This window comes from Lepidochelys olivacea (assembly GCF_965140295.1).
Source record: "Lepidochelys olivacea isolate rLepOli2 genome assembly, chromosome: 5".
Taxonomy (NCBI): Eukaryota; Metazoa; Chordata; order Testudines; family Cheloniidae; genus Lepidochelys; species Lepidochelys olivacea.
In genome coordinates, this window is record NC_140415.1 from 129628629 (window position 1) to 129640825 (window position 12197).

Here is a 12197-nt window from a genome sequence, read left to right on the forward strand (position 1 = left end):
CCTGATTAATCACTGAGACTGGGAGACAACAGAGACTGTGCAAGGAAGGATAACTTCTCCTCACCTCCCTCGCTGGCTTATGATGAAAATGGCTCAGTAGACTGTGACCCTTGTCTCTAGAGAGAGAAGGGTTACGTGGAGGATCACAGTGAGCCTCTGAGGCTAGCGAAATCCGCCAGGAAACACGGGACCCACGGAGGCAAGGACAGAGCTTTGTCACTATATATATATATATATATATATATATATATATATAAAAAAATAATATGTTTGTGTGTGTATGTATACATACACACACACACAAACATATTATATATACAAACACACACACATACACAACTCATTACAGTATACACAAAGAGCCCCCCAAAAGCCCAATTTTGGACATCTGCATTAAATGAAAAAATTCTTAAAAAGAACACCCCAAAATGAAATTAATAAACGCACATCAAGAAGCCCTAATCATGTTTTAATGTGTTAAGTTTTTAGGATTATCAGAAAAATAATACATATGCACTGCAGTGGGGTTCAGGAGTCATAATAATGCTCTCTAGAGTTTCTGAATGCTTTGATTAGGTATTTTTTAGAGTTAAAGCAGCCATATTAAACATGAATGAAAATGTAAAGCTTACTTACCGTGTATGGCAAGAAAGTTATGAGCATCATACATGCCTAGAAGGGAAAAAAAGCATGTTTGAAATACAAGCTCGACTAACAGAGCAGTAGCTGTGTTAGATAAGGTTGACTAAGTCCTGGGAGTCCATCGCTGTTAGGGATTACACCAACAAATAAATAATTTTAATTGCTAATGCAGGCATTGCCTTAAGAAAAAGCATTTGTTCCTGAAGTTGCTACTTGAACCCTGCAGGGAATGGATTACTATGGAGCAGACTTAAGTGTTTTCTTAGGCCAAGTCTACATTATAAACTTACACTGGTATAACTATGTTGCTCAGGGGTGTGAAAAATCCACAACCCTGAACAACGCAGTTATACTGACCTCACCCATGATGTAGACAGCGCTGTGTTGACAGAAGGGCTTCTCCCATTAACAGAGCTACCACCTCTTGCAGAGGTGGATTAACTACACCAACGAGCGAAGCTCTCCCATCAGCATAGTAGTGTTTTCACTGAAGTGCATTAAGCGTAGACCTGCCCTAAGTCAGAGTATTCAACAGAGCTGACTGTTTGGCCTTGACACTTCAACTCCAGGCTTATTTTAGCAGTATTAGAATGTCTTTCATCACTACTCTAGTTTTATACAGATATATATTTTGTCTTTATAGCAGATCTATATTTAGTTTATGATCTTATTTCACTTCCTAGGCCTTCTAAAGTAGTAATGCAGAAATTTGATATTTCCCCCCGTGTTTCAAACATCTCTAATTTGAGCTGGTTGAAAGTACACATCTATCTGATCCCCAATGTTTTACATATTAAAAAAAAAAACAAGCTAAAAAAAGAGAACATTAACCACATAAAGATGTATTGTCTTAAAAGCTATGTTAGAAGAGGATTAAATGTCTTTACCAATTCCTCAATAATTCATTGATTGTAATGTTATCTTAGCCCTTGTCTACTCTGGCAAGTTTCTAAGCAATAAAGCAGCTTTCTGCATTGTAACTCCTGAGGTGTACACACTGCCAAGCCACTTAGTGCGCAGAGACTGCGCAGTTGCAACGCTGTAAAAAACCCACCCTGACGAGAGGCTTAGAGCTTTCTGCACTGGAGCTACAGTGCTATGGTGCCAAAGTAGACACCCTGGTCGATTACAGTGCCCTGATTGGCCTCCGGGAGGTGTCCCACAATGCCTGTTCTTGCTTCTCTGGTCATCAGTTTGAACTCTACTGCCCTGCCCTCAGGTGACGAACCGTGAGCTCCACCCCTTAAATTCCTTGGGAATTTTGAAAGTCCCCTTCCTGTTTGCTCGGTGATGCGTGCAGTGGTCTCAGCGTATCTTTCCAGGTGACCATGCCTGCTCCACGCACCAGGCGATCCCCCGCTTGGAGCAATGCTGAGCTGGTGGACCTGATCAGCATTTGGGGAGAGGAGGCAGTGCAGTCATAGCTGTGCTCCAGCCGTAGGAATTATAATACCTACAGACAGATTTCACGATGCACGACAGAAAGGTGCCATGACCAGGACACACTGCAGTGCAGTGTCAAAGTGAAGGAGCTGCGGAACGCCTACCACAAAGCGCAGGAGGCAAACCGCCGCCCTGGTGCTGCGCCTGCGAGCTGCCAGCTCTACAAAGAGCTGGACGCGATACTCAGTGGCAACCCCACCTCCACTGCGAAGGCCACTGTGGATATTTCGGTGGCTCGCATGCCAATCGAGAGTGGACCGAGCCAGGAGGAGGAAATCTTGGATGAGGATGTGGAGGGGGCGGGGGACCCTGAGGCAGGGGACGACTCAGAGGTCAGAGATGCATGCTGTCAGAAGCTCTTCTCTACCCCGGAGGAGGCTAGCCAGTCACAGCTGTTGGAGCTTGGCGAAGCATAAACAGGAGAGGAGGCCCCTGGTAAGTGCCTTTGATTTTGGGAATCACTGAAGCGAGTTGCTGGGGGCAGGAGGGTTGCAGAAAATAGGGTTGTGTCTATATGATGCGCGTACCACCACATGTGTAGTCTGAGCGGCAGATAGGGTGGTGTTTGACTCCCTCACTTCACAGGAATCTGCCTCAGAGATCTCCACAAAACTCTCATGGAGATACTGGGCAGTCTGCTGCTGCAGGTTCTTGGGCAGAGCTGCTTTATTTCTTGCCCCATTAAGGGTAAGTTTCCCATGCCACTCTGCCATCATGGAGGGGCAGGGAGGGACCAATGCTGCACACAGGCGAGCTGCAAAAGGGCCAGGGCGGAAGCCACAGTCTTGGAGAAGACCCTCCCTTGATTCCCTGCTCACTCTCAGCTGCGAGATATCTTCCATAATGAACACAGCCTGTGGAAAATGTGGGGACAGTAATGCTACAGTGCTGGCTCCCACAAAGAGCCACATGCTCAGTGTACACTCATTTCCCCTGCCCCTGTGGTTACTCACCATTTTAGGGGTCTTGTGGCTCATGTGTGCTTGCCTAAAGTCAGCCAGTTAGTGATAGGTATGTGAATAGTGGCTGTGTTTTAAATCACTGAACCAGTGGTCTGTGTGTTGCAAACAATACTGCTTCTGTAAAATGTTGCATTTTGGCTCCACAGATATGACCTTGGGATCCCAGCCTCCCTCTTTGTTATCGCCGGCTGAACAGCTGCGCAAAATTAGAAAGCAGCCACAAAGAACCAAAGAGGACTTTCTGCATGATGTCATAATGCACTCTGCGGCCGAAAACCAAGAATTGAAGGAGTGGCGAGACAGTGAGAAGAGGGACCGAAAGGAGAACGCGGCACACCAGAATGAAGCCACGGAGCAGCTCTTAAAACATTATGGAACGCCAAGCGGACATGTTCCAGGCGCTACTAGCATTGCAAACCTAGCAGCTCCGCATCCGCCCTCCCCTGCAGCCGCTGTCGCAAAACTCTTTGCCATGCGTCCCCCAGACACCGCCAACACACTCTTATCAACCTCCTGGCTCCAGGCTGTACCCACTGCATTCCACTCTTCCCCTGTTACAGTCCAGCACTGCGGACTCTCAGTGCCCACTGCATTGAACATCCAGCCCTCTGCAGTTTAGTCCTGCTGAAGTACAGTACCTGCTGCACTGTACTCCAAAGGAGAAGGATAGATATGATACCTGGACATACACAAATCTTTAACAGTCCCAGGACCCCATCTACTCTGGGGACCCTCCCTTCCCCCATCCTCCTCAGTGCTGATGTGGTTTTTTTTGTTTGCTCTCACCTTCGGCTGTTGTTTTTTAATAAAATAATTGTTTTGGTTTGAAAGCGATCTTTATTATATTAATTGAAAGCAAACAGAGCCCTGCAAAGCAACAGACAATTTTCTTAAACCTTCATAGTGCATCATCTGCACCATCACAATCGCCTCCTAGCATTACAAGCACTGCACTCCTGAGCATAGCAAAAAATATTAGTGGCTTTCAGTTTCAAATTGCTGCCTCAAGGCATCCCTAACCCTTATGGCCCTGCGCTGCGCCCCTCTAATAGCCCTGGTCTCTGGCTGTTCAAATTCAGCCTCCAGGCGCTGAGCGTCAGCAGTCCAGACCTGCATTAAGCTTTCACCCTTCCCTTCACAAATATTATGGAGTGTACAGCACATGGCTAAAAGCATAGGAATATTGTCATCGGCCAGGTCCAGCCTCCCATATAGGCAGCGCCAGCAGGCCTTTAAATAGCCAAAAGCACACTCAGCAGTCATTCTGCACTTGCTCAGCGTATTGTTGAACCACTCCTTGCTGCTGTCAAAGTGCCCTGTGTATGGCTTCATAAGCCACGACATTAAGGTGTAGGCAGGGTCTCCTAGGATCACAACGGACATTTCTACTTCCCCTACAGTGATCTTCAGGTCTGGGAAGGAAGTCCCTGCTTGCAGCTAGCTTCCTGAACAGGCCGGTGTTCCAAAAGATGTGTGCGTCATGCACCTTTCCAGACCAGCCTGCGTTAATGTCCGTGAAATGCCCACGGTGATCCACAAGTGCCTGGAGAACCATTGAGAAATACCCCTTGCAATTAATGTACTCAGTGGCTAGGTGGTCTGGTGCCAGAATTGGAATATGCATGCCATCTATCGCCCCTACGCAGTTTGGGAAGCTCATTGTGCAAAGCCATCCACAATGTCATGCATGTTGCCCAGAGTTATGGTCTTTCGGAGCAGGATGCGATTAATGGCCCTGCACACTTCCGTCAACACGAGTCCAATGGTCGACTTTCCCACTCCGAACTGGTTAGCGACTGATCGGTAGCAGTGTGGAGTAGCCAGCTTCCACAGTGCAATCGCCACATGCTTCTCCAATGGCAGGGCAGCTCTCATTCTTGTGTCCTTGCGCTGCAGGGCGCGGGTGAGCTCATCACACAGTCCCATGAATGGGGCTTTCCTCATCCGAAAGTTCTGCAGCCACTGCTCATCATCCCAGATGTGCATGACAATGTGATCCTACCACTCAGTGCTTGTTTCCTGAGCCCAAAAGTGGCGTTCCACTGTGGTCAGCACCTCCGTGAATGCCACAAGCAATTTCAACAAGGAGTCCAGTGGCACCTTAAAGACTAACAGATACATTTGAGCCTAAGCTTTTGTGGGTAAAAAGCTCACTTCTTCAGATGCAATTTTGTGTCATAGCTACTACATGTGGCAAGATCAATGTCAAACTGCTCTTGACTTTGTAGTTTAAGGAATAACTTCACTGCCACTCGTGACGTGTTAGTGAGAGTGAGCAGCATATTGGTCAACAGTGCGGGATCCATTCCGGCAGACCGAAGAGGCAGAGCACAAATTGTTGAAAGATGGCACCAAATGTGGATGGAAGCACAGGGATTGGTGGGATGTGAAGCAATGCATCATGGGGCACTGGGACAGGACCCAGGATGCCCCGCAACTCCCTCTGCCTTCCCACAAGTCTTAGCGGCAGAAGAGAAAGAGATGCTCTGTGGGATGCCCAGAGTGCACCGCTCCGAATACCGCTGCAAGTGTGAACACACTACTGCACAGGCAGCTAACAGTGTGAACATACAACAGCAGTTTCCCTTCAGCGCTCTCTGAGCGGCACTGTAACTGCCAACACTGTAACTCTGCCAGTGTAAACATACCATAATGGTATTTAAAGTCAGTTTGTTGTAAGCAGAATCATTTTAAAATGTCAAATTTTGTGACATGCAGACTGTCAACCGAAGGGGTTTAAAACAACAGAATAAAGCAGTGGTCTCCAATCTTTTTGTGCACAAGATCACTTTTTGAATTTAAGATCAACCCAGGATCTACTCCACCCCTTTCCTGAGGCTCCGCCCACTCCATTCCCCCTTCCCTCCATCGCTCGCTCTCCCCTACCCTTGCTCACTTTCACTGGGCTGGGGTGGGGGTGCAGGCTCTGGGCTGGGGCCAAGTGGTTCGGAGTGTGGGACGGGGTCCCGGGGCAGAGGGTTGGGGTGCAGGAGTGAGGGGTGCAAGCTCTGGGAGGAAGTTTGGGTGCAGGGGTCGTATGGTCACACTGCACTTAATCTCATAGAATCCCCTGGACATTTCATGAGTTTTATTTTTTATTAGTGTCATTTGTGGTTTATAGATCCAAAATCCTTCAAGGATTGTCACAAATCAGTGTAACATTCTCAACTATGGGTTGTGCATTGGCTGAGCCTGGTGCAGGGGCTGGGGTGCAGAAGTGAGGGGTGCAGGCTTTGGGAGGCAGTTTGGTGCAGGAGTGGGCTCCGGGCTGGTGCAGGGGGTTGGGGTGCAGGAGGGGGTGAGGGGGGCAGGCTCCGGCTGGGAGGTGCTTACCACAGGCAGCTCCTGGTCGGCAGTGCAGCAGGGCTCAGGCAGGCTGTCTGCCTGCCCTGGCCCCACATTGCTCCCGGAAGCAGCTGGCTGCTGGCACGTCTCTGCGGCCCCTGGGGGTAGGGGGAGACCGGGTCTCTGTGCGCTGCCTGTGCCCACTAGCGCTGCCTCCACAGCTCCCATTGGCCAGGAACTGCAGGGATGATGCTGGGGGTGGTGGCAACGCGCGGAGCCACCTCACCCCCCTGCCAGGGGCTGCAGAGACGTGCCAGCAGCCAGCCGCTTCCAGGAATGGCGTGGGGCTAAGGCAGGCAGGTAGGCAGGGAAATTAAGCTGTATGATTCTGCCTGTTTTCCTATTTGGCCAATTTAAATTACTCAGATTAAAATATAATATATATTTAATATATATATAATATAATATACTTTGCTGACAGTATCTGGATACAAATATAACAAAAAGTGTAGCTCTACCGGCTTTTATACATTTCAACCTTACATTTGCTGGTTCAACTATGATTGACAGAGACTCACCAAATTTAGAAGGGCAAGAACATCATCTATAAGTTCTATCACCTGAAACAGTCTGCAAAAACAAGACAAAAAAACATGAACCAACCTACTTAGTAAAAACAAGCATTGATAACATTATATCATAAACACATTTCCAGTGTTCAGCAATTTATATAATAAGCAGCCCTGGCAGCTAGCAATAAATATCTGTCTGATTGAAAAAACAAGCATCTGATTATCTGAAACATAAAAACATTTGTTTGTTAAGAAAATAAAAATGCTAGATAAGGAAATCCAAATTAATTGCTGAAGGGATGGTTACTAGTGAATCATCTCTTTCTAATTTTTCAAGGGCACTTGGGGTCAGAAAAGAGACTATGTAAAATGGGCATTTTCTTACTTTACAGATGTTTCTTATGTCATTCTGAATCAAATTTGTTCACTGAAATACATTTTCACTATGGCTACAGAGCCAATCCAGATGTGAAAAAGTGAGCTGAACTTTATTGACTCTCACATCAGCAGAATTATTCACCGAGGCCATGATCGTGCAAACATGTGAGTAACCCCGATGAAGTCAATGGATCTACTCATGTGCTTCAGTGGCCCTAAAACTCTGAGTGCAGGGTCATAGTCTGTACTAATTGAAACTTGTGAAATTCCACTGCAGATGACAATGTTGCTCAAATGTGAAAACAGGCAAATTTTCCCCAATAGAAACTTTGTTTACTGGTTATGCATGAACCAGAACGAAGCCAGACCGATGTATACATTCCAAAATAAATTTGCAGATGTGGCAGTTAGAATAAATGGTTTAAATTTGCAGATATAGCATGGTTCATCTGGAAATCTTTGAGATTTCTGAATAGCATCTGAGTCATTTTTCAAAGTAGACCCAGATTATGAGGTTTTGTTAAATTCATCAATCTCAGAATGTGCATGAAAAACAGTTTAGATTATTCCCCCTCTACATTCGGCTTTGGGGAGGGCGGAATTAGTCTGGTTCTCGCTGAATTTTACTTAGATTAAAAAAAGCAAGGTAAATTGGTTAAATATTTTTAATTTTTTTTATGTCTGTAGGGTTAATTTTATTGTATTCCTCTATTAATCTATAAAGTACACTGATCACTGAACCTCTAAACCTAGGTCCTCCCATAAACTGTTCCTTAACTTATTAAGAACATAAGAATGGCTATATTGGGTCAGACCAAGGGTCCATCTACCCAATATCCCGTCTTCTGACAGTGGCCAGTGCCAGGTGCTTCAGAGGGAATTAACAGAACAGGTAATCAGCAAGTGATCCAACCCCTGTCATCCAATCCCAGCTTCTGGCAAAGAGAGGCTAGGGACACTCAGAACATCGGGTTGCATCCCTGACCATCCTGGTGAACAGCCATTGATGGACCTATCCACCATTAAATTATCTAGTTCTTTTTTGGACCCTGTTACAATTTTGGCCTTCACAACATCACCCAACAATGCGTTCCACAGGTTGACTGCACTGTGTGAGGAAAGTATTTCCTTTTTGTTTTAAACCTGCTGTCTATTAATTTCATACGGCGAGCCCTGGTTCTTGTGGTATGTGAAGGAGTAATAACACTTCTTTATTCATTTTCTCCATGCCAGTCAAGTGTGACAGACTTCTCCGGGGTGCAATCTGGAACTCGGGTACCGCTGAACCCTCTGGCACACCAATCTGGTCCCCCTCATACTGGACTCCATCTTGTGCTTGTACTTTTCCACAAACTGTGCTGGGGATTTTGCTTGGGAAAAAGAAGTTCCCTCCACACGGCAGAAGCTATAAAGTGGAGAAGCGACATCATCACTTGGCCTCACCCCCCCCACAACTCAACACTTGGAAGCACCTGAGGAACAAAGACTGAACAGGGGATGGTCCCAGACAGGAAAGAAGGGATCCCAGCCTGTGTATGAAAGATCTACAAACTGCTTGTATGATCAGGGTGACACAGTGCTCGATTCAAATCCTGTCTAGTGTATAGAACTTAGATTGTGATACTCTTTATTTCTTAGGTAACCAACTTTGATCTACAAAAACAACAAGGAGTCCGGTGATAGAATATCAGGGTTGGAAGGGACCCCTGAAGGTCATCTAGTCCAACCCCCTGCTCAAAGCAGGACCAATTCCCAGTTAAATCATCCCAGCCAGGGCTTTGTCAAGCCTGACCTTAAAAACCTCTAAGGAAGGAGATTCTACCACCTCCCTAGGTAACGCATTCCAGTGTTTCACCACCCTCTTAGTGAAAAAGTTTTTCCTAATATCCAATCTAAACCTCCCCCACTGCAACTTGAGACCATTACTCCTCGTTCTGTCATCTGCTACCATTGAGAACAGTCTAGAGCCATCCTCTTTGGAACCCCCTTTCAGGTAGTTGAAAGCAGCTATCAAATCCCCCCTCATTCTTCTCTTCTGCAGGCTAAACAATCCCAGCTCCCTCAGCCTCTCCTCATAACTCATGTGTTTCAGTCCCCTAATCATTTTTGTTGCCCTTCGCTGGACTCTCTCCAATTTATCCACATCCTTCTTGAAGTGTGGGGCCCAAAACTGGACACAGTATTCCAGATGAGGCCTCACCAATGTCGAATAGAGGGGAACGATCACTTCCCTCGATCTGCTCGCTATGCCCCTACTTATACATCCCAAAATGCCATTGGCCTTCTTGGCAACAAGGGCACACTGCTGACTCATATCCAGCTTCTCGTCCACTGTCACCCCTAGGTCCTTTTCTGCAGAACTGCTGCCTAGCCATTCGGTCCCTAGTCTGTAGCTGTGCATTGGGTTCTTCCGTCCTAAGTGCAGGACCCTGCACTTATCCTTATTGGACCTCATCAGATTTGTTTTGGCCCAATCCTCCAATTTGTCTAGGTCTTTCTGTATCCTATCCCTCCCCTCCAGCGTATCTACCACTCCTCCCAGTTTAGTTTAAAGACCTTAAAGACTAACATATTTATTTGAGCATAAGCTTTCGTGGGTAAAAACCTCACTTCTTCAGATGCATGGAGTGAAAGTTACAGATGCAGACATAAATATACTGACACATGAAGAGAAGGGAGTTACCTCACAAGTGGAGAATCAGTGTTGACAGGGCCAATTTGATCAGGGTGGATGTAGTCCACTCCCAACAATAGATGAGGAGGTGTCAATTCCAGGAGAGGCAAAGCTGCTTCTGTAATGAGCCAGCCACTCCCAGTCCCTATTCAAGCCCAAATTAATGGTGTTAAATTTGCAAATGAATTTTAGTTCTGCTGTTTCTCTTTGAAGTCTGTTTCTGAAGTTTTTTTGTTCAAGTATCGCTACTTTCAAATCTGCTACAGAATGTCCAAGAAGATTGAAGTGTTCTCCCACTGGCTTTTGTGTGTTACCATTCCTGATGTCCGATTTGTGTCCATTTATTCTTTTACACAGGGACTGTCCGGTTTGGCCAATGTACGTGGCAGAGGGGCATTGCTGGCACATGATGGCATATATAACATTAGTAGACGTGCAGGTGAATGAGCCTCTGATGGTGTGGCTGATGTGGTTGGGTCCTCTGATGGTATCACTAGAGTAGATATGGGGACAGAGTTTTGCTACAGGGATTGGTTCCTGGGTTAGTGTTTCTGTGGTGTGGCGTGTAGTTGCTGGTATCTGCTTCAGGTTGGGTATGCTATTATTTATAGTCGCTTAAAATCTATCTTTCTGTAGTTAATAAATCTGTTTTATATTTTTTACCTAAAACAGTGTGTTCTTTGAAGTACAAAGGGAAATCTGCTCAGGAACAGGGGCTGGTGCATTGTCTCTACACATTGAGGGAGGGGCGGACTGCATAATAACTTACACTGGTCAGGCTTCTGATCAGGGCAGGACGGTACAGCTCTGGGCTCCTAGGCTGGGGGCTGAAGCCTCTCTATTGTTGGTTCATGAGTGCCTGGCAAAGGCATTCATGCAACTGTAGCTGGGTATGTCCCTGCCTGTTTAAATGTTTGTGCGAGTGCAGGACCGGGAGGAGTCTGCAGCTTATCATAGGATCACAGTGTGGGCGGGGACCCAGGCTGGTGAGACAGGGCTCAACGGTACCTCAGTTCCAGGTTGCACCCCAGAGAAGTCAGTCACCTCAAGATTTTATAGATCTCTACCATATCCCCTCCTTAGTCATCTCTTTTCCAAACTGTAAGGTCCCAGTCTTTTTAATCTCTCCTCATATGGAAGCTATTCCATACACTTAATCATTTTCGTTGTTCTTCTCTGCACCTTTTCCAATATCTCCTTTTTGAGATGGCGTGACAGAACAGCAGGCAGTATTCAAGCTGTGGGTATAGCATGGATTTATATAGAGGCATTATGACATTTTCTGTCTTATTATTTATTACTTTCCCAATGGTTCCTAATATTGTTAGTTTTTTTGATTGCCACTAGACATTGACTGGGTGTTTTCAGAGAACTCTCCACAATGCCTCCAAGATCTTTCTTGAGTGGCAACAGCTAATTTAGACCCCATCATTTTGTATGTACAGTCAGGATTGTGTTTTCCAGTGTGTGTGACTTTGCATTTATCAACACTGACTTTCATCTGCCATTTTGTTGCGAAGTCACCCAGTTTTGTGAGATCCCTTTGTAACTCTTCGCAGTCTGCTTTGGACTTAATTATCTTGAGTAGTTTTGCATCAGCTACAAATTTTGCCACCTCACTGTTCACCCATTTTTCCAGATCATTTATTAATATATTGAATAGCACTGGTCCCAGTACAGAGACTTGGGGGACACCATTATTTACCTCTCTACGCTCAAACCTGACCATCTATCCCTTCCCTTTGTTTTCTGTCTTTTAACCATACTGATCCATGAGAGGACCTTCCCTCTTATACCATCACTGCTTACTTTGGTAAGCCTTTGGTGAGGGACCTTGTCAAAGACTTTCTGAAAGTCTAAGTACACTATATCCACTGGATCACCCTTGTCCACATGCTTGTTAACCCCCTCAAAGAATTCTAGTAGACTGGTGAGGCATGATTTCCCTTTACAAAAGCAATGTTGATTCTTCCCCAACAAATCATGTTCATCTATGTGTCTTAATGCAGTCTGCTCCAAGAGGTGTTACCTATAACCATTAGTGCCACAGAAAGCAATTTAATGATCCCTCCCCCTCAGGGGAAGGAAGAAGGCATCTGTAAATTTCTTAACTTCAAATGAGACTTTTTTTGGACTCCACAACTGCAAAGATTTATGCACATGCTTAATTTTATTCACAGGAATAGTCACAATGCAATCAATGTAGCTACCCATGTGTGTGAAGTTATGCGCTTGCTTAAA

General features: G+C 45.8%; 1 protein-coding gene across 1 annotated transcript in view; it reads right to left on the reverse strand.

The window, feature by feature from the left end:
- The window catches only part of TMEM175 (transmembrane protein 175), a 51314-nt gene that overhangs the window by 18144 nt on the left and 20973 nt on the right, over nt 1-12197 (reverse strand). Inside the window, exons 4-5 of the mRNA XM_084629218.1 lie at nt 6911-6962; nt 637-672 (exon numbers count right to left, since the gene is read on the reverse strand). Of these exons, the coding sequence (XP_084485344.1) occupies nt 637-672; nt 6911-6962 (88 nt within the window). The remainder of the gene's footprint in view (nt 1-636; nt 673-6910; nt 6963-12197) is intronic.